General features: G+C 72.6%; 5 protein-coding genes across 5 annotated transcripts; 2 read left to right on the top strand and 3 right to left on the bottom strand.

Moving 5' to 3' along the window:
- Positions 1-1,705: 1,705 nt before the first annotated feature.
- On the bottom strand, positions 1,706-3,578 carry AURANDRAFT_64523 (hypothetical protein; the record flags this gene model as incomplete). The annotated part of the gene is made up of 3 exons (XM_009039049.1): positions 1,706-2,162; positions 2,230-2,733; positions 2,938-3,578. The coding sequence occupies 3 exons, from the start codon at positions 3,576-3,578 to the stop codon at positions 1,706-1,708; spliced, it is 1,602 nt and encodes a 533-aa protein (XP_009037297.1).
- A 148-nt stretch (positions 3,579-3,726) lies between these two features.
- AURANDRAFT_64522 (hypothetical protein) lies at positions 3,727-6,819 on the top strand (the record flags this gene model as incomplete). The annotated part of the gene is made up of 1 exon (XM_009039122.1): positions 3,727-6,819. The coding sequence occupies one exon, from the start codon at positions 3,727-3,729 to the stop codon at positions 6,817-6,819; it is 3,093 nt and encodes a 1,030-aa protein (XP_009037370.1).
- Positions 6,820-8,883: 2,064 nt separating this feature from the next.
- AURANDRAFT_14688 (hypothetical protein) lies at positions 8,884-9,459 on the bottom strand (the record flags this gene model as incomplete). Its single annotated transcript, XM_009039048.1, has 1 exon — positions 8,884-9,459. A coding segment is annotated over one exon (576 nt), but the record flags the coding sequence as incomplete, so codon positions are not given.
- A 4,206-nt stretch (positions 9,460-13,665) lies between these two features.
- Positions 13,666-14,799, bottom strand: AURANDRAFT_27001 (hypothetical protein; the record flags this gene model as incomplete). Its single annotated transcript, XM_009039047.1, has 1 exon — positions 13,666-14,799. A coding segment is annotated over one exon (1,134 nt), but the record flags the coding sequence as incomplete, so codon positions are not given.
- Positions 14,800-15,716: 917 nt separating this feature from the next.
- Positions 15,717-23,624, top strand: AURANDRAFT_64519 (hypothetical protein; the record flags this gene model as incomplete). Its single annotated transcript, XM_009039123.1, has 4 exons — positions 15,717-17,680; positions 17,910-20,048; positions 21,437-21,459; positions 21,511-23,624. The coding sequence occupies 4 exons, from the start codon at positions 15,717-15,719 to the stop codon at positions 23,622-23,624; spliced, it is 6,240 nt and encodes a 2,079-aa protein (XP_009037371.1).
- Between the last annotated feature and the right edge of the window lie 1,534 nt (positions 23,625-25,158).

Raw genomic sequence — 25,158 nt, 5'->3', positions numbered from 1 at the left:
ACGTGGGCGTGGGCCCTCGTCGCTGCGCGCGCCGCGGCCGACGACTGCGGCGGCGCGGCGCCCGAGGTGTTCCCGCCGGACGGCGCCGTCGCGAGCGGCGATGGCCACCACGCGCTCTACAGCCACGCCGCCTACATCCGCGGCCGCGTCGACGCCGGCTTCGACGGCGCCCGCTGCGACCTCTGCTGGCAGATCTCGCATCCCGCGCGGGGCGTCGTCGGCGAGTGCCTCGCGCCCGCGGCCGACGGGTCCACGGACACGTCCGTGTCGCGCGACGGCGACGACGGCGGCGCCTACGCCGCGGAGCTCGTCGTCGTGGCGCGGCGCACGAGCGCCGTCGCCGCCCGATCGAACGTCGTCGCGTTCGCGTTCCGAGAACACCCCTGCGGCGCCTTCACGCCGCGCATCTCGCCGCCGGACGGCGCGACGCCCGCGGGCGACCGCTTCGCCGTCGCCGGCCGCGAGGCGCTCGTCCGAGGCACCATCGAGGGCGTCCTGGACGTCGCCGAGTGCGAGGTCTGCTGGCAGATGAGCCACGCGTCCCTCGGGGCCGTCGGCGACTGCACGGCCGTGGATCCGGACGGCGCCGTGCGGCCGACGAGCGTCGAGTGGCACGCGAACGGCGCCTACGAGGTCGTGCTCCGCGTCGTCCCGCGCGTCCTGGGCGCCGCGGGCGCCGTCGTCGTCGAATCGCGGACCGTCGCCTTCGAGTTCGCGCATCTCAAGAACGGCTGCGACGCGCGCTTCACGGAGAAGGCACGGACGTACCGCGACCTGATCAAGGAGGACGACGCGCTCGACGCGGTGACCTGGGGCGAGTCCGGGGCCAGCGTCCTGTGACGAATTTCGAGAGCTTTTGGACCGGGAAAACGAAGGAACATCTTTACCGACGCACTCGGTAGGTCCGGGCGCGAGGGCAGCGACACCTACATCATCCTCGAGGACGCGCCTCTCTGCTACGGCGCGCGGGGCCTCGGCGACGTCGCGGGCGGCGCGGGCCCGCGCGACGACTACGACACGTCGCGTGGCCTCCTGCCGGGCTACTACAACGTGGTATCGACGCTCTTCGCGACGTCCGCGGCGCGGGGGTCCTTCGGCGTGCCCTACGCGGCGCAGGAGTTCGGCCACGGCGACCGCATCTTCGTCGCGACGCGGCGCCCGCGACGTTTTTTGGCGAGAAATCCGACCCAAAGAAATGGTAGGTCGACTGGATCCTCGCGCGGCATACGGACCTCGCGTCTATCGTCGAGTTCGGGACGGCCGGCGGCGTCACGTCGCTCTACCTCGGCGTCGCCGCGCGGCTCCGCGGGGGCGCGCTCGACACCTTCGACGTCGTCGACGCGCGCGGCGAGGACGTCAGGCGGGCCTGGCTGCCCAACATGGCCTTCCACCTCGGCGACGAGTCGCTCGCGCCGTCGCGCGCCGCGCTCGACGCCGTCGCGCGCGCGGACCTCGTGCTCATCGACCACGTGAACCGCTTCGCCTACGCCGCGGCGATCGCGCCGTTTCTGAGGCCGCGCGCCGTGCTCCTCGTCCACGACTTCTCACCGACCCACGGCCCGGGGCCGCTGCCCCTCGCGGACTGGCACGCCGGCCTGCGGACCGCCGCGGGCTTCGAGCGCGCGTACGCGGACGCCGGCGCGACCTGGTTCTCGACGCTCGCGGCCTTCCTCCGGCCGGGCGACTTTGGCTAACGGCCGTCGTGTTACACGCCTCCTACGGCCTTCGCCGCCGGGATGCGGCGGACGACGGTCTCCGCCGCGCGGCTGAAGCTGATCGACGCGAAGATGACGAAGGCCTCGATGAAGAGGTGCGCGGACCCGAAGCCGCCGCGGACGCGCTGGAGCCGGTGGCAGAAGAGGATCTCCACGAGGCCGAAGAGCGACGCGGACGCGACGGAGAGGAACGTGATGAGCCGCCGCACGCGCCGGTCCGTGCGCGCGTCGCCCGTGTCGCAGCCGCGGATCGCGTGCGCGCCGTATGCCACGCCGGACACGAGGCCAATGTAGTCGCCGCCCCAGGTTGTGAGGACGCCGTCGCCGACGACGTAGGCGCCGAAGCGCGACGCGCCGGCGCGCCGGCTGTTCAGCGCCGCGGCGAGCTGCCACATGCCGAGCACGTAGAAGTAGTGCGACCCGAACCAGGCGAAGGGCGTCTTGAACCTACCGAGCGCGCCGGTGACAATTTTGGCTTCGTTTTCCCGGTCAAAAGGTGTCGCGGCCGCAGGACGCTGCCTCGAACTCGTGGGCGAGGAAGTGGCTCGCGTGCCACGCGAGCAGGCACCCGAAGCCCCGCGCGAGCGCGGCCTCGCGCCGCGGCGCGCCGGCGCCCGCGGCGCGCGCCGCGGCGGCGCCGTTCGCGTGCGCGCGGACGCGGGACACGGCGCGGAGCACGAAGACGAGCTGGGCGACCGTGTAGACGAGCACGGCCGCGGCGGACGGGTCGAGCGCCGCGCCGACGGCTGCCGCCGCGTCGCCGCCCGCGTACTCGCAGACGTCCTCCGGGAAGCGGTAGCTCTTCGCCCAGCGCCAGGCCTCGCCGAGCGTCGTCGGGTCGGCGCCGCCCTGGAGCGCGCGCGGCGCCAGCGCGTCCGCCGACGCCGCGAACTTCTCCCACGGCGCGCGCATGGTCAGCGACGGTCGCGCGAGGCGCTTTGGGAGCGTCGCGAGGCGCCGCGGCGCGCGCAGCGCTGTGGCCATTGTTGCTATGGTCATTGCGAGCACGCGCATAGTGCTGCGCATCGTTGCAACGTGCAGAGGGCTGGTACGCGACGCGACGCTGCACAGCTCGACGACGACGATGGCTCGCAATCGATGGAAATGAGGTTCAACATCAATGCCACACGCTTCAAGAAATATGATGAAGTTCAGGGAAAAGACACCCTCGGAAAAGTTACGCTCCCCGCCTCAGATGCAGCCGCCCTTGAAGCGGTCGGACTTGGAGCCGCCGAAGCTGAACTGGGGCCCCGTGCGGAAGTCGTACTTCTGGACGTCGTAGATCGGGCCCGGCGACCGCGCGGTGCCGCTGCCCCAGGCGGAGCCCGTCTTGAGCTTCGTGCCCATCTTCACCGACGACGTCTTGGCGAGCTTGGGGTAGTACTGGGCGTCCGTCGTGTTGATGATCATGGGCTTCCGGTTGTCCTTGTTGAAGCCGATGCCGACGGTCCGGTCCTTGCCGCGCGTCCAGATGCCCTCGATGTCGTAGGTCGGCCCGGGGCTCGACGTCTGGTGGTTCGCCTGGCGGCTGCTGAAGCCGAACTTGTTGTTCGGCGCCGCGCGGCACGTGCTGAGGCACGTGAAGTTGTTCGTGTTGTAGTTGCCCGGGCCCGCGTAGGGGTTGACGCCGTCGCGCTTGTTCTTCACCGTGCCCTCCCAGTCCGTGCGCGTGCTCGACCCGAAGGGCGTGCTGATCTTCCCCAGCGTGTCCGGCAGGTTGTAGAAGGCGTCGACGTCGCTCGTGGGCTTCTGCCAGTGGAAGCGGTCCTCCCCAATGTCCAGGAACGTGTTCGACCCCTGGCGCCCGGGCGTGCGCGAGTCCTGCTTCCAGCGCATGGCGCCGGGCTCGAGGATGGGGCCCATCGTCGACCGACGACGCGGCGCGCCCTTCCGACGCGGGACGACGCTCTCCCAGAGAGCTGCCACGGCGCGTTGAAAAAGTGGGCTGCTTGATTCTTGAATGGTGCCGTGCCGTTCGTCGGACACGATGGGCAGCCCACCTGATTGAAATATGACGGAGCCGCCACCCATGACGGACACGGCCAAGAAGCGGCTCGCCGTGCTCGAGAAGCTGAAATCCGTCGACGACGCGACGAAGCAGGAGCGCGAGGCCCAGCTGTCCCTGCGGCGCAAGCTCACCAAGGCCCGCGAGGAGGCGCGCGCCCGGTCGCGGCGCGCGGCGGACCTGGACCGGGAGTGGCGCTGCGCGCAGATCGCCGCGCGGCGCCTCGAGCTCGAGCGCGCGCAGAAGAAGCTGGACGACGTCGACGACGCGCGGCGGCGCGCGCGGCTCGCGCTCGAGCTTCTCACGGAGCCGAAGGACGGCGAGGCGCGCGCGTACCGCACGGAGGCCCGGGAGCGCGAGGACGCGGCGCGCGAGGCGGGCCGCGCGTCGTCCCTCGCCGCCGGCGAGGCGCGGCGCCGCGCGCTGCGGGGCGAGCGCGCCGCGCTCGAAGGCGAGCGCGACGCCCTGGCGCTCCGGCGGCGCGCCGTCGACGCGAAGGGCCGCCTGAGCCGCGCGCGGCTCGTCGAGGCGGAGCTCAAGGCCGGCGATGCGGGCGACGACGACGCGCGCGAGGCCCTGGAGCGGCTCGTGCTGGGCCCGTCGTCCGCGCTGCCGACGCTGCCGACGCTGTCGACGCCGTCCGCCGCGGACGACGACGTCGAGCAGGCCATGTTCGCCGACGTCGTCGAGGGCGACTTCACGCCGCGCGTCGACGACGTGGCCGCGCCGCCCTACCCGGCGGCGGCCGCGGAAACCATGGCCGAGCGGCCCGCGACGCCCGACGGCGGCGACGTGCTCCGCGAGGCCGAGGGCTGGCTCGCGGGGTCGACGACCGAAACGCTCGACGCGCTGGCGCGCGACGTCGAGGCGTCGGGCGAGGAGGTCGCCTGGGCCGCGGGCGGGCCCTGGGACCCGCTGACGCCCGCGGCGGTGTCGCGCGTCGCGAAAGCGGACGCCGCGGCGCTCGCCGCCGCGAAAGACGCGGCGGCCGCGAAGGCGCGCGACCTGGACCGCCTCGAGGCCTACGACGCCATCTTCGACCGCGGCCGCGCGGGCGAGTGGGCGTCGCGGGGCGGCGTGTTGGAGCTGGCCGCGCGCGACGCCGCGGACGACGTCGCGGACGAGGCCGTGCGAGAGGCGTTGTACCAAGTCGCCGGCGAATCGGCGGCCGCGCGCGACGCGTCGGCGAAGCTCGTCGCCCACGCGCTCCTCGGCGGCGGCGACGACGATGATGATTTTGACGCGCTCGTCGCCGCAAAACGGCAGCTCGCCGCGCGCGACGCGGGCGGGCCAAAAGTGCCATTTGGGGAATTCACGGCCGCGCTCGACCAGAATCTAAAGCCCGCGCGGCTCGCGGCGCCGGCGCCGCGCCTCGCGGACCAGGACGGCGATATGCAAGTGGAGCAGGAGGCGCTGCGGCGCTGCTGGGCGCGGGGGCCGGGCCGCCGGTCCGCGCGGCTCGAGGTCCCGGCGGGGGACGTCGTTTCGGCGGTCGACGCGGCGCGCCTCGCGGACCGCGCCGGCCTGCCGACGGACGTCGTCGTCGTCGCGCTCGGCACGGCGGCGGGCGGCGTCGGCGTCGCCGCGGCGCCCTGCGGCGGCGGCGGGCGAACCGACGACGAGGAAGAACGCCTCCCGGAGGACGGCGGCGCGGCGTCCTGGGCCTTCGACGGCGCCGCGACGGCCGGCGCCGTCATGGCGACGACGCGCTTCCCGGCGCCCATCGCCGACGTCGCTTTGGACGCCGCCGGGCGGCGCGCCGTCTCCGTCGACGCCGCTGGTGTTGTTTGTGTTTGGCTCGTCGAGGTCACCGCGGCTTTGTCGGTCAACTCCGTGTCGCTCGAGACGCTTTTAGACGAGCGCGCGCTCCGGGGCCGCGCGCCCGCGGACGTCTGGCCCGACGTCTTCCCCGTGGCCGCGCGCGTCGACGACGGCGGCCGCGCGCCGGGCGCCCTCGACGACGACGACGCGTGGGCGCGGCGCGACGACGCGCCGCGGCTGTGGATCTCGACGCGCGGCGGGCCGCTCGCGCGGTGGCAGTGCGTGCTGCCGCCGCCGCCGCCGCCGCCGGAGAAGCCAAAAAAGGGCTGGTTTGGATCTTCCAAAAAAAAGGCGGCGCCGGCGCCGCCGGAGCCCGTGCCGACGGACAGGGGCGTCCTCGTCGGCGCGCTGCGGTTTCACGAGAGCCCGCCGTCGCGCCACGCGTACGTCGGCGCGCGGCTCGCCACCGTCGAACCCGCGGGCACTCTGGCGCTCTGGGACCCCAGACCGCCGGCGGACGACCTCGACTGGACGGTCCAGGCCGACGCGTGGCCGCGCGCGTTCCCCGCCGCGGCCGCGGCCCTCGACGGCGCCGCGTCCGCGCCGCCGACGGCGACGGCGGCCGTGCTCTTCGACGCCGCCCACGCGGCCGACGATGTTCGCGGCGACGCCTGTCAGCGCTGCCTCGCGGCGACGTACGACGTCGCCGAGGACCGGAGCTTGGGCGCGCGCGGCTCGGAGGCGCGCTACGCCTCCGGCGCGGCGCGGCTCGCGGCGACGCGCGACACGAAGGGCCGCCTCGCGACCCTCGTCCGCGAGGCGCCGTGTCCCGTGGCGCGCACCGTGGTGCTCGACGTCGCGCCCCTGCCGGACGCCGCGGGCCTCTGCGTCCTCGAGCACCGCGGCGCGGATCCCGGCGACGTCCTGGCGTTCGACGACGCGCTCGTCGCCGCGTCCGTGGCCTTCCCGGCGGCGGGGCCCCGGGTCGTCGCCAAGGCGACGGTGGCCTACTCCGTGCCCCGCGAGCGCGCGGGCGCGGACCCGCGGACCTGCGGCGTCGCCGTCGCGGGCGGGTTTTTGTACCTGCGCGTCGGCGCCGCGGTCCTCGTCTTCGGCCACGGCGTCGGCTCGCCGTTCTCGCCCGTCGCCGTCCTCGACGTCGGCGCGGCGCCGATCCGCGGGCCGGGCAACGCGGCGGCCGTCGCGCCCGACGCCGTCGTCGCCGCGACGCCCCGCGGCGCCGTCCTCGTCGCCGCGCCGGCCTTCGCGCCGCCGGCGTCGCACCGCGGCAGCCCGCGCGCCTTCGCGGGCGCCTTCTTCCTCGACGACGGCGACTAACCGTGCTACTTAGGGGGTTCGCGGGCCGAGCTCGTCGGCGTCGGACCAGGACGCGTCGGACCACGCGCCGTCGTCGTCGTAGCGCGCGTCGGGCGGCGGCTCGTCGTCGTCGTCCCCGCCGCCGCCGTCGTCGTCGGAGAGGACCGAGTTCGGCGCGTCGTCGTCGGCCTCGGCGGCGGGGACCCAGCGGCCGTGGGACGCGAGCTGCCACCGCGCGAAGCGCCGCTTCGGCGGCGGCGGCGGCGGCGGCGCGTCGAGGCTGTCGAGGAGCTCCAGCGAGTGGACCACATCTAAGAGCGAGTCGCCCGCGGGCGGGCGCCGGGGCGACGGCGCGAACTTGCGGGCGCGGGCCATGGTCAGCACGAGCGGCCGCGGCGCGAAGAAGATCTCGGGCGCGTACGCGGCCTCGGGCCAATCGCGGAGCGCGCAGGACTTGCCCTGGATCGCCACAATAACATCCTGGGCGGCGACGCCCTCGCGGAGCGCCGCGCCGCCGACGACGGCCTCGACGCGGAACCCCTCGTCGCAGAACTGGAGCTCCATGCCGAGGGGCCCGTCGTCGACGACGCGCAAAGTATACGTCTCCGCGGGATCGGCCTCGGAGTAGACCTCGCTGATGGACTTGCGGTACTTCGGCCGCCCGTCGTCGCGCTCGTTTTCTTCGAGGCCGAGGTCGTCGATGGGCGCCGCGGTCGACGTCGACGACGCCGAGTCCGCGTCGACCTCGCGCGCCAAAGGAGCCGCCGTCTCGCGCGCCGCGGGCGGCGGCGTCGTTGCCAACGTGCGCGGCGACGGCGGCGGCGTCGTGTCCGCGTCCCCGGCGGGCGGCGGCGGCGGTTCCGCCTCGCGCGCCGCGGCGTCCGTCGGTTTCGCCTCGAGCGCCGCCTTGAAGGCCTCGAGCGCGGCGGCGCGGGTCCCGCCGGCGTCCGCGGCCGTGGGCTCCTCGAGGAGCTTTCGGAAGGCCTCGAGGGCCGCGGGCGCGCCGCCCGTCGTCGCGGCCTCGGCGACGCCGTCGCCGTCGTCGCGGAGCCGCGCCGCGAGCTCCGCCGCCGCGGGTCCCTCCGCGGCGTCGAGCGTCGCCGCGGCGGCCGCGGCGGCGCCGCGCGCCCGGCGCTGGTCGCGCTTCTCGGCGAAGAAGGCCCGCGCCTCCCGGAGCGCCGCGAGCCAGGCGCTCCGCTCGCGCGCGGTGCGCGCGGCGAGGCGGAGCGCGCGGCGGCCCGCGAGCCCCAGCGCGTCCCAGAGGCTCAGCGCCGGCGCCGTCGCGTCGAAGGCGAACCGGGCGCCGCCGTCCTCGACGACGGTGGCCGACGCGAGGTGCGTGACGTCGAGCACGTCGATGATCCTGGCGCCGGGCGGCAGCAGGTGCTCCGGGAGCACTCCGAAGGCCGCCGCGGCCCGGAGCGCGCGCTTCGCCTCGGCGTCGGCGCAGCGGTAGACGACGAGCTCGCCCGTGCGCGCGTGGAGCTGGCAGTAGACCTCGCGCCACCGCGAGAGCGCCGTCGCGCGGAAGAGGAGGCAGCCGTCCGCGGCGACGTGGTCGAACTTGTGCTGCACGCGGAAGAGGAGGCGCCCGAGGTCCGCCGCGTGCGCCTCCAGGAGCGCGGCGCAGTCGCCGGACTCGATCATCTCCGGGCTCGCGATCTCGTAGGCCGCGACGATGGCCTCGCGGCGGTCGGCGTCGCGCCGCGTGGGGCGCTGCGTCTGGAAGAAGAGGTTCTTCGTGCCACGCACCGCGATGGACCGGCCGTGCGCCACCATGCTTCACGGGCGAGCGGCCGGTTCTCGCGGCGAGCGAGCGGGCAGCTTGGAGAGCAGGCGGGCAGCGTCGAGAGCGCGACTGGGCAGCTTCAGCCACCCATACTCTGTTCCTGCTCGACAAACTTTGCTACTTCAACTGACACATTGAACTATTTTCTAGGCGCCCTGCCAGCGGATGCAGTCCTCCTCCATGAAGGCGAGGGCGCCGCGCTTCGTGAAGTCGAGGCGCGCGTCCTGGTCGAAGTCCGCGAGGCGGTCGCAGACGAAGGTCGGCCGGAGGCCCGCGAGGCGCGCCGCGTTCGCCGGCATGCGCGCGTCAGGCAGCGCCACGGTGAAGCAGCCCGCGGCCCGGGCGCCCCGGATGCCCAACGGCGAGTCCTCGAAGACGACGCAGCGCGCCGGGTCCACGCCGAGCCGCTCCGCGGCCCGGACGAACGCGTCCGGCGCGGGCTTGCCGTGTCGGACGTCGTCGCCGGTCACGACGGCCGACATGGCGTAGAGCAGCTCCGGGTGGTGCGCCATCTTCTTGTCGAAGGACGCGCGCGGCGTCGACGTCGCGAGCGCGAGCGGCACGCCCCGCGCGAGGAGCGCGTCGACGAGTTTTTGCGCGCCCGCGATCGGTTCGATCTCGCCGTAGCGGCCCTCGAGCTCGGCCATGTAGTCCGCCACGTAGGCCTCGGGCGTCAGCACGTCCCGCGGCACGTCCAGCGCCTCGAGGATCTGCTCCGACCAGCGCTCGGGCCGCGAGCCGACGATGGACGCCTGGAGGTCCCAGGTGAAGCCCTCGACGCCGCGCGCCTCGAGGGGCGCCTTCAGCAGCTCGTGCGACAGGCCCTCGTAGTCGAGGAGCGTGCCGTCGAGGTCGAAGATCACCGCGTCGATGCTGATGCGCTCCGGCGCAGGCGCCGGCGCGGCTGCCCCGGCGCTCGCTTCCAGCTCGGCCATCTCGACTCGGAGAGACTTCGAAAGGGCAAGCACCCTGCATCTTACCCGCCGAGTACAAGCTCAAGGTTCCCCACTCACTCCATGGCGTGCAGGTTCTGGAGGCGGTAGAAGGCGACGTCGTTGACGGCGTCGTTGAGGTTGGCGACGAAGCTCGGCGCGTCGGGCGCGCGCCCCCAGCCCGCGAGCACCGCGCGGCGCTGCGCGTCGTCCAGGCCCGGCGCGGCCTGCAGCTTCGCGGGCACGAAGCTCCCGAAGAAGCCGTCGAGATCCGCGGCGGCTAGCGCGTGGAGCACGGCGGCCAGATCATCGCACAGCAGGTCGTGGCGCCGGTCCAGGAGCGCGTCGAGCAGGCGGTCGCAGAGCTTCGCGCGGAACTCCGCGGAAAAGACCGCGAAGTCGAAGAGCCGCGACTTCGCGTTCGCGTTCGACAGCGCCCGCAGGGCGCGCTTCACGGCGTGGGGCGGCAGGTCCACGCCCGCGACGCCCACGGCGAGCAGGTCGCAGAGCGTGCGGAAGTGGCGCGCGGGCGCGCCGTCTCGGAGCGCCGGCGGCGCGGACCGGTACTGCAGAGCCACGCCCGCGGGGCTCCCCGGCGGCGCCTCGGGCTTGGCGACGAAGGCGGCCCACTGGTGGCATAATAGGTGGTCCGCCAGGTCCAGCAGCGGCGGCAGCAGCTCCGGCGCGTGGCCGCCCGCGGCGAGCGGCGCGACGTGGTTCAGCGCTAAATCGCAGACGTCGGGCACCGCGCGCGCGGCCTCCGCGCCCTGGGCCGCGGCCACGGTGGACACGAGCTTGCAGGTCGCCTTCACGAGGTAGAGCGCCGCGGCCCGCGGCGGCGCGACGGCGGAGCCGCGGCGGTCCGGCGGCCGCGGCGAACCCAACGTGGCCGGCGCCGCGTACGCGGCCGAGTTCGCGAGGAGGATCTTCGCCGGCGGCGTCGCGTCGAAGGCGACGAGGAGCGCGCCGACGGCGCGCAACGCGTGGCAGCCGCCCGCGGCGTGGCCGAAGGCGTGCGACGCCGCGACGAGCAGCTCGACGATGGACGTCGCCAAAGCGAGATGCGGCGCCCGCAGCGCCGCGGCGCCCCGGATGGCCTGGGGCGGCGCGTCGCGCCCGAGCTGGGGCGTCGCCAGGGCCCGCGCGGCGCTGTGGGCCAGCAGCCGCGTCGACCCGGCGAGCGCCGCGTGGAACGCGCCGCCGCCGTCCGGGAAGAACGCGCGCGAGACGAGCGACCGCGCGTAGTCGTCGCGCGTCGCGCCCGCGGCCAGCGCCGCGAGCACGCGGCAGCCGCGCTGCGCCGCGGACAGCGCCGCCGCGTCCAAAGCCTCCAGCGAGACGAGCTCCGCGTCCGTGCGGAGCGCGTCGAGCGCGCGCGCCGCGAGCAGCACCGGCTCCGCGACGGGCTCGAGCAGCGCCCGCAGCCCCGCCGCCGGGTCCTCGGACAGGAGGTGGACGGCCGCGGCGCCGCGGTACACCAGCGCGCGGCTCCGGGGCCCCGCGTTGCGCGTGAACTGCTGGCAGCCGCCCGCCGCGAGCGTCGTCAACCGCGCGTTCCGCAGGAGCCACGGCGCGCCCTTGGCGCACTTGGCCACGGCCAGAATGAGCCAGGCGCCCGCGCGGGCCACGGGGTCCGGCGGCGGGCTCACGGCGCAGTCCAGCGCCAGCGCGGCCGCGTCGAGCGCGCCGTCGACGAGCGCCTCGGCGCCTCCCGGGCCTTCGCGGCTCCGCCAGCAGACCGCGGGCACGAGATCCCGCAGCGCGTCGAGCGCCGCGCACTCCAGGGCCGCGTAGGCCGGGCCCAGCGCGTGGGCGCGCTCGCGCAGGCAGCCGTTCGCCGCGTTGAGCGCCGCGCGCGTCGCGGACGCCAGCGCGTCGTCGTCGCCCGCCAAGGGCGCCGCGGCCCCGAGCACGCCGCAGGCCGTCGCCGCGTCGACGGCGCAGCGCACGCAGGAGCGCGGGACGCCGTGCTCCAGGGCCTCGAGCGGCGGGAAGGCGCCCGCGAGCGACGCCTCCAGCGCGGCCGCCGCGGCCTCGCACAGCGGACCCGCGACGTGCGGCCGCAGCACGCCCCGGCACGCGGCGCCCATGAGGTTCAGGCCGTCGGCGAGGAGCAACCGTAGTTCGCCGCCGTCGTGCGCGGCCGACGGGAGGCACCCGCCGAGCGCCCTCGCGTCGGGCGCGCCGCCCGAGAGCTCGTCGACGAGCTCCGCCGCGGAGTCGGCCTCGTCGGCCTTCGCGGGCGCGCCCGTCTCCGGCGCCTCCTCCTCGTCCAGCAACGACAACGCGTCGCCGTTCGTCGCGAACAGGAGCCGGTCCCGGAAGAGGGCGAGGACCACCGACGCGACGCCCGCGCCCGTCGCGTTGCCGGGATCTCCCAGCGACGCGTCCTCGGACTCCGCGAGGAACGCGATGAGCGTGTCCCAGGGCCGTAGACCCCGCCGCAGCTCCCGCGGGTTCGCCGGCGGCGAGAAGAGGACTTTCGCGAGTAGACCGAGCAGCTCCGCCACGGGGAAGCCGCAGTCCGTCGTCGCCACGCGCGGAAAGTGCTGCTCGACGAACGTCGCGACGAGCTCCGACACGGCGGCGAAGAGCGCCTCGAAGTCGTCGTCGACGTCGCCCGCGGGCTTGGCCTCCAGCGCGGCGGCCAGGGTGCGCAAGAGCGAGAGCGTGTGCTGCGAGAGCATGACCACGAACTGCGAGAAGTTCGGCGGCACGAGCCGTTTTAATAACACGGCATCCAAGCACCGCGCGGCCTCGAGCCCGCCGCTCAGCTCCGGCGACCGCGCGACGTCGCGCTCGACGATGCCGAAGAGGGTCGCCAGGAGGTCCGGCGTCATGTGGCTCGCGAGCGGCGCCCAGGCGACCAACGTCGACAAACAACGCAGCGCGGCGTCGCGCGCGGCGTCGTGGCCGTCGGCCCGCCGCAGCGCTTCGCACAAGAGGCCCACGATCTGCGTCAGGTGGGTCCCGAGGTGGGACTTGAGCTCCCGGCTCCTCGACATGGCCACCTTGCCGTTGGTGTCGCAGAATTCCTCCGCGGTCAACGCGAGCAGCTCGAGCCCCAGCGTCGACGTGCCCGCGTCGGGCTCCATGGACGCCAAACAGATCTCCTGGAGGTAGTTGGGCATCTCGCCGGGCCACGCGGCCTTGCCCACGTCCACGACGACCTTGCGCAATCTCGTCGCCACGGCCGCCGGAAGCGTCGCCCGCTGGTTCCGCGCGGCGGCCAGGAGCACGCTCCGCGGCTCCTCGGGCGCGAAGAGCGCGGCGCGCACGGCGACGCGGCCCTCGCGGCCGAGCTGCTCGCTGCCGAAGCCCACGCGGACCGCCTCCTCGAGCACCGAAGCGGAAAAGTACGACACGTAGTACGTCGCGGGCGTCGCGCCGAGGTCCGCCGTCGCGCCGAGCCACCAGAGCGCGTCGCGCCAGGCGTTGGCGCGCGACCGCATGTCGCCGAGGCGCTCGTTCAGCGCGGGCTTCGCACCGTGGTCCGCGCCCTCGTAGAACTCGACGAGCACCGCCGCCACCTCCTCGAGGCGGCCCTGCATGGCCGGGTCCGCCATCGCGTTTGTGGTTATTTGTGGTTGCGCTGGCGGCGCGGCCTGGCCTCTGCAAGGCAGGCGCCCGACGTCGCGCGCGCGTGCAGGTCGCCTTCGGAGGCCGCGACGATCGGTCCTCGTCGGCTCGGCTCGCTGCAAGGCCACAGCTCTTCCCACTTCAGTGCCAGCTTTTCAGCGAGTTGCCTTGTGGCAAAGCCAAGTCGAGCTCGGCCGCAGAGCGCAAAAGGAGACGATGTTGGCCGCGCCCAGGAGCACCGTCTTGAGCCTGCTCGTCTGGCTGACGTCGTTCGTCGCGATCCGCGCCGACGACGACGACGACGACGAGGACGATGAGGTGCGCGCGCCGCCGCCGTCCCCCCAATCCCTGAGAGAGCAGTGTAGGTCGGCGTCGGCATGTACATCCTCATCTTCTTCGCCGCCATGGTCGTCGTGGTCATGTACTCCTGGATGGGCTGGACGCTGTACCAGGGCATCAAGGAGGGCAAGAAGCGGAACTGAGCGCCGCGCGCTTCGGCGCGCCGCGCCGCGTCGGCGCGCGTAAGCATCGAGGTGGCATCGGAGCGAGCGTTTTTAGAAGCAGAGACTAGTCGAGACCCGCGGCGGCGGCGTCGTCGGCGACGGGCTCGGGCGCGACGTCGTCGGGCTGGTCGACCACGGACGCGTACGCGGACACGCGGTCGACCGCCTTCTCCGCCTCGACCTTGTCCGCGTCCGGGTCCACGCCGCCCTGGCCGAACTCGTTGATGCGCGTGTAGTCGACGCGGTAGATGTAGCGCTGGTAGAGCGTCGCGACGAAGATGACGTCGTCGCGGAGGCACGAGAGCCGGTGCATCGTCGGCATCTTGATGATGAACGCGAAGAGGTCGTCGATGAACGTGTTCAGCGACTTGTAGACCATGGCGCGCCAGGGCAGGTGCTCCACGGACTTGAGGCGGTAGTTGATGTAGAGCTGGGGCGTCATCATGACGAAGCCGAAGGCGTAGATGAAGCCGACGCACGAGCCCACGAGCCACGAGTACCAGCCCTTGTGGCGGCCCGTCACGAGGCTGTAGGCGCTGTAGCCCAGCAGCAGCGGCGCCACGACGCGCAGCAGGTGGCGCGTCGCGATGTCGTCGTACTCCTTCGTCTCCGACACGGCGTACGACTCCTCGCAGTGCACGCCCCAGTGGCCCGTGTCCGGGTCCCTCCGGACCTTCACGGCCTTGGACAATTTCCAGACCTCCGTAAAGAGACCCATGGACGACGAGATCAGGATCATCCAGGACGTGTCGTTGTCCAGGAGGTAGAGCAGGATGACCAATTGGAAGACGCAGTTGAGCGCAATCGTCCGCGCGGACAGCCCTTCGAGCGTCTTCTTGTTCCGCCAGAACTTGACGTTGTTCTTGAAGGCGAGCCCCTCGAAGACCATGTGGAGCATGGACACGAGGCACGTCAGCGCCAGCAGCCAGGGCTCCGTGTCGCTCAGCATCTCGCGGATCACGTCGCTCTCGCCGTCGGACTGCAAACCCATCGCCCGCTGGCTCGCCCACTGCTGCTCCATGGACTTTTTGATCTGCCACTTCATGAGCCCCTCGACGTCCAGCGACGCCGTCAACGTGACGCGGTCGAGCGTGTCGTTGACGGGCACGAGCGACTTGTGCAACAGCCAGAACTCGTCGACGTGGACCGGCGGCAAAAAGTCGCCGGACTTGTCGAACGTCAACAGCCGCGAGATCTGGTCCGGGATGTTGCCCCGGGGGAAGGACTCGGGCAGCGACACGGCGCGGACCACGAGGGTCGGCTTCCAGTAGAGGATGGGCCGCGCGTCGCTCGCGTTCGCCGCCGGCGCGGCGTCGACGGTCTCGTTCGAGAGCAGCGACCGCCCCGTCTGGTTCTTCGGCGGTTTGTGGAATTTGGTCAGCGCCGCGCTGTAGGCCGGCGTCGCCGGCCCGGGCTGTCGCGGGTCGAAGTCCTCGGCCGTCGTCGCGAAGACGTGCGCGTAGACGGACACGTTCTCCCACGCGCGCCGCACGCAGCGCGTCGCGTTCTCCGTCGTAAAAGTGAACGTCCGCGCGCGGCCGTTGGTTTTCGCGTAGTCGTAGGAGAGGCCGCGCTCGCTCCAGAGCGGCTCGAGCGAGCCCTGGCTCGCGTTGGCGGCGCAGGACGTGTAGACGTGGACGTCGAAGGTCTGCGACTCGTCCCAGAGGTTCCGCTGCGGCGGCAGCCGCCGGCCGTTGGAGTCGTAGGCGTCGAACTTCGGCGCGGGCTTGGGCTGCGGCGGGAGCCGCGCCTTGGCCCACTTCTCCAGCGCGCTCTCCTCGCGCGGCGCCGCCGGCGGCGCCGCGCCGGGCGCCGCCGGCGCGCCGCGGGGGCGCACGCTCGCCTCCTGCGGCGACCCGAAGAGCATGCGCGTGCCCGACTGCAGGGCCATGAACATGAGCATGGACCGCATCATGCCGCCCATCATGCCGTCCTGCTGCGGCGCCTCGTCGGCCGCCGCGGCGCCCGCGTTTTGGGCGTCCATATTTTGCGAGTTTTTTACACCTCGTCAGGCCGAAAGAGCAGTAAAGTTGCACCCTCGTAGCGGAGCCGGTATGATTGCGCGGCGGCAGCCCCGCTAGCCCCACACCCGGAAGGTCGCAGCGGGACGACATCATGGGGCGGGGCGAGGGCGCGGACCGCGACGCGCCCGGCATGGGCTTCGACCTCCACAAGCTCAACAAGTTCGCCAAGGGCCAGGTGCTGGACCCCCTCGTCGAGGAGGAGAAGCGCCTGGCGCAGAACCTGCGGGAGGGCCTGAGCACGCTCCTCGACATGCACAACCCGGCGGAGCTCGGGTCGCTCTGCGGCGCCCTGGGCCTCGTCGAGGAGTGCGAGTTCGGCACGCACGGGGAGAAGAAGGCGGGCGTCATGCGGCGCGTCGCGCTGGAGGGCGCGCGGCACGGGTCCACGGAGAAGGCGCACATGGACTGCCTGGCGATGATGTGGGACGGCATCCTCTTCGAATACCTGCGCGCCGAGGGCATGCCCCTGCGGTCCGCGCGCATCGACCCGCGCGTCTTCACGCTGCAGCTCTGGCGGAAGCGCGCGGCGTTCAACAGCGGCGGCAACGTCGTCTTCCGCCCCCACTACGTGCCGCGCCACATCCGGCGGCGGGGCAAGGGCGCGCCGCGGGCCGCGGACCTCGAGGGCATCCTGCGGGGCGTCGAGGCCAAGGAGCTCGCGGTGAAGCACGTCGAGAACAAGATCCGCAAGGAGTCGGACTACCGCAACGTCATCCGCTTCCTCGCCGACACGACGTCCCTGCACGAGTTCGAGCGCGACGCGCGCGACTACCTCATGCACGAGCTCGAGGCCGCGCGCGACCGCATCGACCACTACAACATGAGCCTGGAGATGACCGCGGAGCAGCTCGGCGAGCTCGAGCTCAAGCACGAGCGCTGCGCCGAGGTGTTGGTGTCGCAGATCGCGCGCACGGAGGCGGAGCTCCACTTCTCCATGGAGCTCAACGCCATCGAGCCCGCGACGGAGGAGCAACAAATCGTACGAGTCTTGCGCTACTTCCTCGCGACGCCGGGCCCCGGCGACGGGACGATGACGCTCCGGGGCTGCCCCGTGGAGCTGCCGTCGCTGGACGAGGATCTGGGCGAGGACCCGGAGGAGGACGAGTGGGACCCCTGGTTGGTTTCGGAGGATTTCGGGACGGGAAAGCTCGGCGACGAGGAGGAGGAGGGCGAGCAGCAGTCCAACGAGGACGCGCCGGACCTCACGCCCGAGGAGCTCAAGCTCCAGGCCGAGGAGGAGGAGGAGCGGCGGGCTTTCGCGTTTTTCGTCGCGGAAGAAACGCGGAAAGCGAAACTCGAAAACGAGCGGCGGCGGTCCGTGCGGACGACGGTCGCCGTGCGCTGCCCCCTCGCCCACCAGCGCGAGCCCGCGGTGTTAGCGAAGATGGCCTTCGACCGCCACGCGCGCGACGTCGCCTTCATGCTCCGGCGCTGCGAGGCGTCCGAGGCCGCGTTCGCCGCGTCCTACGCGTGGTACGACGACCGCGAGGCGCACTGCGCGGCGCAGATGGCGCGCGCGGCCCGCGCCGAGCGGCGCTGCCAGTTCCTCAACACGCAGATCTCCATGCTCATCGACGCGGCCGCGCACGCGGCCGCGCAGCCCTTCTCGGAACTGAATCTGTACCAGAACATGGCGACGCGCGCGCTCACGGACGCCGCGGAGAGCGAGCGGAAGCGGCTCGCCGTCGCGCCGACGCTCGGCGCCATGGTGCGCTCCGACGACGGCGTCGTCCAGGTCCTGGGCGCCGTCCTGTCCGTGGCGCTGGGGCTCCTCCCGAGCCGCGCGGCGGCGCTCGAGCAGATGGAGGCCGCGACGATGGCCCGCGAGGAGCTGTCCCAGCGGACCATCTACGCGCTCACGGCGCCGACGCCCAAGGTGTCGGACAAGAAGAAGAAGGGCGGCAAGAAGGGCAAGAAGGGCGGCAAGAAGAAGGGCGGCAAGAAGGGCGGCAAGAAGAAGGGCGACAAGAAGGCCAAGGGCGGCGACAAGAAGCCCAAGGCCGCCGCCGCCGCCAAGAAGCCCGCCAAGGGCGGCGCGAAGAAGAAGAAGAAGAAGTAGGGGGCGCGGTAAGACGTCCGAGGTCGAATCGCGGCTCGGGAGGCCGTTTTTTGCGCAAGGCCGACGTTTGACGAAGCTTGCACGACCTTGCTTGCTCTGTCGTACGATCGCGATGGCTGCAACCATCATGCTTCTTGTCGCCTCGGCGAGCGCCCTGGCTCCGCCGGCGGTGAACCTCGGCGACTTCGTGCTCCAGCGGGCGATCCAGACCCAGTTGCACTACAGCGCGGGCCTGCGCAACGAGCCGCAGGTCGGCTGGATGGCCAAGTTCGAGGGCCACGAGCACCTCGACAGCGTCGGGCGCCACGTGGGCGCGAGTGGCTTCCCGGGCACGTACACGGCGGCCTTCGGCATGCTGCGGACGACGCCCTACACGGCCTACCTGGCGGCGCTCGGCGAGGAGCCCGACGGCATCGTCGAAGTGGAGCTCGCGCCGCCGCCGCAGCGCCTGAGCTCGCGGGAGCAGGCGAACCCCTTCCTGCGGAACCGCGTGCAAAAGTCCATGTTCTACGACGAGCCCATCCACACGCGGGCCATCCTCGCGCGCGTGCTCGACACGGCCGAGGCGCTCGTGAAGACGTGGTCGTTTCACCTCGACCTCCTCGAGAAGGGCGACGCGCAGCGCGTCGCCAGCGACCGAGCGGCCGTCGGCGCGCTCCCGACGCCGCAGATGTCGCGCGACGCGCTGCTCGCCGAGGGCGGCGAGACGGCCTACACGCGCGACGACCAGATGCCGCTCTACGCCTACGACCGTCGCGCGATGGACCGCCTGACGACGCTCCGGGCGCTCGCGGCGCTGTACGACGAAGTGACGGCTCTCACGCCGGAGACGGCCTTCGAGTGCGGCTACCTGCGGCGCGAGGCCGCCGCGGACGCCTACGAGGACGAGGTCGACGCGCGGATCACGGAGCGGCGCGAGGCCCGCCGCGCAAAGCGCGAGGCGGGCTTTGTTGATGGTGATGAAGAGGCGAAAGCAACGGCGGCGCGCGCGGCGGCGCTCCAGTTCCTCGACGAGTTCTGCGACGAGTGGGTGCCGCGGCTGACGGCGGGCGACGTGCGCTCCGCGCTGGAGAAGCGCGCGTCGAAGCCGCCTCCCGGCATGCGCGAGGCGCGCTCAAAAGACGCGGGCGCGGACGCCGACGTCGTCTTCGAGGCGCTCTGGGACTACCGCGACGAGTCGCCCTACATGATCCGCGGCGGCGAGCTCGTGTCGCCCGCGAAGATGGGCGTGCGGCTCCGGGAGCTTCGTGTATTAGCGGCGGCCGACGCGCGCGAGGAGCTCAAGCGCGACATCGCCAAGGAGCTCCGCGCCGCGCGGACGAAGTACCCCGAGGAGGACCGGCCCCTGGGCGCGGGGCAGCTGAGCTTGATGGACGCGGCGCAGGCGAGGGTGGACCGCGCGTCGCGGCCGACGATGGACGCGCTCGAGTCCAAGCGCGGCGGCGCCGCGCCCGCCGTCGACGCGGCCGCCGCGGAGGCGAAGGCGGCCGCCTATCCAAACGCCCCCGCCGATGCGAAGATCGACGCGAAGGCGGCCGCCGAGGCAAAGGCGGCCGCGGAGGCGAAGGCGGCCGCGGAGGCGAAGGCGGCCGCCGACGCGAAGGCCGCCGCTGAGGCGAAGGCGGCCGCGGAAGCGAAGGCGGCCGCGGAGGCGAAGGCGGCTGCCGATGCGAAGGCCGCCGCCGACGCGAAGGCCGCCGCGGAGGCTGCGAAGGCCGCCGCCGATGCGAAGGCCGCTGCGGAGGCGAAGGCCGCCGCGCCCGCGCCAGCGGCCGACTCGGAGGCCGACGCCGCGGAGGCGCGCGCGGCCGCGATGGAGAAGATCAAGGCCGCGGCCAAGGCCGCGGCGCTCGCCGAGGCCGCGGCGGACGCCGAGGCCAGCGCCGAGGCCGACGCGGCCGCCGCGGTCGCCGCCGCGGAGGTCAAGGCCGCGGAGGTCGCCCGGGCCGCCGCGGCGGGTATCTCCGAGGAGCAGCTCCGCGAGGCGAAGCAGGGCTTCAAGGCCGGGCTCGCGGAGGCCGCGTCCAAAAAGGCCGCGGTCGTGGACGCCATGACGAGCGATGACGAGTCCGCGGCCGAGGCCGCGCTCGCGGCCGAGGACGAGGCCTTCGCGGCCGAGGCCGCGGCGGCCGCGGCCGTCGACGCGCTCGTGGCCGAGGCCGAGCACCAGGCGGCGGCCATGGCGGCGCCCGTCGTCGCCGCTGCGGCGCCTGTCGTCGCCGCCGCGGCGCCCGTCGCCGCCGCCGCGGAGCAGGACTTCTCCAAGTGGGCCGCGCAGGTCGATCCGGCCTCGGGCAACACCTACTACTACCACACGGAGACGCTCGCGACGTCCTGGGTCTGGCCGCCTGAGAAGGCGATGGCGTAAGATTATCTCAGCGCGGAGACGGCGCAGCGGTGGAGCGCCTCGATGGCGTCGAGCACGCGCGCGTCGCCCCTGCCGTCGGCCGCGACGGCCTCGTAGCGGAAGTATTCGTCGTGGCACGCGCCGCGGACGACCGCGAGCCGCGCTTCGCGTCGCTGCTGGCAGCGCTTGAGCGCGGCGACCGCGCCGTCGACGCCGCTCTGGCTGTTCATCGACTCGGTCAGGTTTTTTACTTCGAGTTCGCAGTTGTCGACGAGCGCGTCGAACTTATTGAACACTGCGGTCTGTCGCCGCCAGAAGGCGTCGTCATCCAATGCTTTCTCGGACGATTGCTGCTGGCCCATTTGGTGCTGGCAGCTGGGACACTGGCAGCGATGCGCTGCCGAATGCACGACTTTGGTGCTGGCAGCTGCGGAATGCGATGCGCCGCGATCGATGCGCTGCGCGAACCGATTGCGGCGCGAGCGCTCTGCAGGCGCGCTGACGACGGCCACCTCGACGGCAGAGCGCGACTTCGGAGAGGCGTCAAAAACCGATGGTGAAGCGCCGCGCGCGACGTTGACCAAGTTATTGAAGGGGGTGCGCACCCGAAGACCCCGCCCGGAGGCTCAGACGGAGGCGTAGCCGGGGGGTTGGCGTTCCCACACCGGCCCCTTCCTCCGACCCAAAGATCGCGCGTGCACTCGGATCGGAGGTGTGGCGGCGGTACACTCGCGCCAAGCCTGGCACCGACCGCCACGCCGAGAGCACGCCGGGATTGGCGCAAGGCAGTAGCATCCTGAGTCGCCTCATTCAGACGACACTCAACGGACTCTCCGTGGACCGGGGGAGGTTGAGAACGAAGGCACCCGCACCCGACGGGCAGGACGTCCGGCTCGACTAGGCCGATTCAACCTCAGGACCACAAGTGGCTAGCTGAGGGCACCGCCGAAGAGGACACCCGTAGTCAGCGGGACCGAAGAGAGCAAAGACGCCGACGCCGACGGAACCGCACAGAGCGCCACGCTACGAGGAGACGCTGCAGAATGCAGAGAAACGAATGGACACGGGCACATCGAAGCCCGCACACCGAAGCCACCGAGGGCGCCGACCCCACCAGCTCCCTCCGAGACTCACGTCGAAGGCATCCGAACGAAGCGAGCGCGCGCGGCAGCCCCCCGGGCCCATGGGCGACGTCGCGCCGATGGCCAAGCCCTGCAAGTCCTCGCGCTCGGCGCCCCGCTGCCCAATCGACGCGCGCAGCGGGGTGCTCCGCCCCGGGCGCCCACCGGAGCCGACGCGGCGGGCCCCACCACCGGCCGCTGCGCGAAACCACCTCCGCGCACCCCGGAGGACCGCCCCATAAGCTTCGGCGTTATCTTGTTGACGTTTGTTGATGACGTTGCAGCTCTTGCCCGCGGGCTCATGATGGTGACGCAGTGCTGAGCCCTCTGTGAATGCGTCTGATCGTCGCCTGCACAGGCCTTTGGACCGCGGCGGCGCTGCAGCGGAGCAGCCTCGCGGCGCAGCGGCGCCTCGCGCACATGGCGGCCGCGCGCGTCGTCGTCGAGTGCGAGGGCGAGAGCGTGCTCGTCAGCGTGGGCCAGCGCACGCTGCAGCGCAAGCGCGGCGAGGCCTTGGAAAAGTGCCTCGCGCGCCTCGGGCCGAAGCCGCCCAAGAAGAAAAAGGGCGCGCCGGCCGCGCCGCCGCCGCCGCCCCCGCGGCTCTTCGACGCGTCCGGCGCGGCACTCGACGGCGCCACGGAGCTCCTCGCGGCCTTCCAGCGAGCCGCCTTCCTCGAGCTCGGCGACGAGAAGCTCGCCGTCGTGCTCAACCCGCCGTCCGTCGCGTCCCTGGACTGCTACGCGGCGCCGACGGTCGGCCGGGAGCTGCGCGCGACCGTCGCGGTCAAGCACTGCGCGCCGGCGGACGTCGCCTGGCGCTGGCGCGTCGGCGACGACGTCGCCTCCGAGGCCGCCGCCTACGTGCCGACGGACGCGCACGTGGGACAACCGGTCACCGTCGAGGCGCGCGCGCCGGGAAGCGACGAACCTATGACACTCGCCGTCGGCGCCGTCGCCGCGCGGGTCCCGCGGCCCGAGCACGACCGCCGCGTCCGCCAGCTCGGCCCGAAGCCGAAGGAGTGCGTGCGCGTGTTGACCTACAACGTGCTCGCCGACGCGTACCGCCACACGTGGGACGCGGGCATCCACACGCACTGCCCGCCGGAGAAGACGTTGGCCGAGTACCGCGTGCCGCTCGCCGTCGACGAGGTGTTGGACTTTGCGCCGGACGTCGTCGCGCTGCAGGAGGTCGACGCCAAGTGGTTCGAGCGGCTCTGGAGGCCGCGGACGGCGGGGGTCTACGACGGCTTCCTGACGGTGAAGTCGGGCAAGTCCTTCGAGGGCTCCGCGCTCCTCTGGAAGACGGCCGACTGGCGCGAGGTCGACCGGCGCGAGGTCGCCCTGAGCCGCGGCCGCGACGACGCGGCCTACCCGGAGGCGGTCCTCGCGGCGCCCGTCGCGCGCCTCGTCGACGCGAAGCCGCGCCTCGCGGAGGCGCTCGCGAAGATCGGGAGCGTGGCCCAGCTCGCGGTGCTCGAGAACAACGCCGACGGCAGGCGTCTCATCGTCGCGAACACGCACCTCTTCTTCGCGGGCCGCGCGACGCACGTGCGCGTCGTGCTCTTGGCGAGCGTGTTGCGCGCGGCGAAGGAGCTGAAGGAGCGGCACGGCGGCGACGTCGTGCTCTGCGGCGACCTGAACGCGGAGGCCCACGACGGCGCGCTGCGTTTGTTGCTGGACGGCACCGTCCCCGCGGACCACCTGGACTGGATCATCGGCGACACGTTCTCGTGGGGCTACGCGTCGTCGCGGAAGGCGCGCGCGCGCGCGATCGCGGCCTTCGGCGGCGCGGACGCCGGCGCCGTCGACGACGTCGACGCGTGCGTCGCGGCGCGCGCGTCGGAGACCCCGTTCGCGGCGGCGCTCGACGCCTTCGCCGAATCTCAAGCGAGCGACGCGGCCGCGGAGCGGCGGACGCGCGCCGCCGCGAGCCTGCGCAAGGTGCTGCGCGAGGGCGTCGAGGGCGAGGACGTGCGGGCGGCTCTCGAGTGCGGCGAGACCTACAAGACGTCGCCCCTGGTCGCGCTGTTCCAGCTGCGCGCGGACGCGGGCCTGCGCCGCGACGACGGCGAGCTCGCGCTCCTCGACGAGGAGATCCCGCAGGCGGAGGCGGCCATCGAGGCCCTGTATCAGGCCGCGGAGGCGGCCAAGGCCGAGGCCCACGAGGCGCAGCGCGCGCTCGTCGCCGCCGCGGAGGACGACCCGGCGGAGACGCCCGTGGGCGCCGGGCTCCGGGTCGACAGCGCGCTCGGCGCGCTGAACTCGGCGTACCCGGAGGACGAGCCCTACACGAACCTCGCCGACGGCTACGTCGCGACGCTCGACTGGATTCTGGGCGACGGGCGCTTCGCGGCGCGGAACGTCGCGGCGCTGCCGGACCTCGCGGCGACGCGGGCGGCCCACACGGCCCTCCCCGCCGCGCCCTTCCCGAGCGACCACGTCTCCCTCGTCGCGGACGTGTCCTGGGACTAACGCGTTACGCGGGCGAGAAGTAGGGCTCCTGGACCTGCTCGGGCGCGGGCGGCGCCGGGTCCGCGAACTCCGTGAAGCGCCGCACGGAGATCTCCCCGGCTGGCGCGAGTGGAGGCCGGGGCGGCGGCGCGGCGTGGAGGCCCGCGGGCTGCTTGAGCGCCGCGGCCGGCGCGAGGCTCGCGCGCTTCGTGCTCCGGTGCTCCGCGATGCGCGCCTCCGACTCCGCGTTCACGGAGCGGATGTGCCACTCGAAGAAGGCCGTCGCCAGGGCGCAGGCGCCGCAGCCGGCGACGGTGAGCAGGATGAAGTAGGGGTTCATGAACTCGGAGAACTGCTCCTCCGTCTCGCCCTGGTCCGAGCAGTTTGCGAGGACGACGTCCTGGAACGTGGAGACGATGGCGCAGTAGGCCGTCGTCTGGACCTTGAGGTCGCTGTTCCCCAGGACCCAGGACACCATGCGGCCCGGGCGGATCTCGTAGTTGAGCACGGACGGGCCCATCTCCAGCGTCGCGCCCGTCGACGCCATCTCGCGCATCATCGACGCGAGCGTGTCGCTCTCCATCTCGACGTGCATGGTCATGGACACGGACAGCGAGTCCCCGGGGTACATCTTCAGCGCCGGCACCTCCGCGCGGCCGATCTGCTGCTTGAAGTACTCGCTCCGCCGCACGTACGTGACGACGATGAGCATGGGGTCGATGTGCACGGGTAAATCGGTATAAAGCTCGGCGTACTCGATCTTCACGGTCATGGGCATGTCGATGGTGTGGACGTTGAAGGCCTCGCTCATCTGGTAGTTCGTCGAGAGCTGGACGTCGCCGAGCTTCACGAGCCGCTTCTTGTTCAGCGCGCCCTCGTAGCGCAGCATGACGCCGCCGAAGACGCCCGCGAGGGCGCCGTAGAGCGCGATCAACACGCAGGCCGCGGGCACGCCGAGGGGCGCGTGGTTGACGAAGTGGCGCCGCTTGCCGCAGTGGCGGCAGACGCGGCGCTCGCTGTGGCTCGCCGCGTGGGCCGTGCGGCACGCGCGGCAGTTCCACTCGAGGTGCACGACCCGGTAGCGCGCGCGGCAGCGGATGATGAGCCACCTGTGTGCCATAGCGGTGGGAAATTGCTTTATTGCGGAGGCGCCGGCGGCGCGCGGCGCGATGGTCAGGACGACGACGAGCACGTAGGAGAAGAGAAGCACGGCGAGCTTGAGGATGATCGACTCCCAGTCCAGCGAGATGTCCTCGTCCGGCATGGTCCTCCGTACGTTCGAACGGGTCTGGTCGAAACTCGGAAGCGCCGACGGCGCAGCTCTCCAGACGACGCTGCCCCCGAGGTTTTGCTCCTTTCTTTGAGGGAAACGTCCTGCTGTTGAAGCATGCTTGATGCACGAGTTCAAATGCTCTTAAGTAAACTACTGCGTACTAGGCCGTCAAAATAACCAGGCAAGAGAAGCTGATGATAGAAGACGTTGAGCTGACTCGTCCGGTTGTTCGTCCGAGCTGCTACCCGAGTCCTCCGAGTCTGAGTCATCGTCAAGTCGAGA

Source organism: Aureococcus anophagefferens (assembly GCF_000186865.1).
Source record: "Aureococcus anophagefferens unplaced genomic scaffold AURANscaffold_10, whole genome shotgun sequence".
Classification (NCBI taxonomy): Eukaryota; class Pelagophyceae; order Pelagomonadales; family Pelagomonadaceae; genus Aureococcus; species Aureococcus anophagefferens.
Note: the sequence above shows the minus strand (reverse complement) of the source record. Positions and strands in the feature narration are given on the sequence as shown.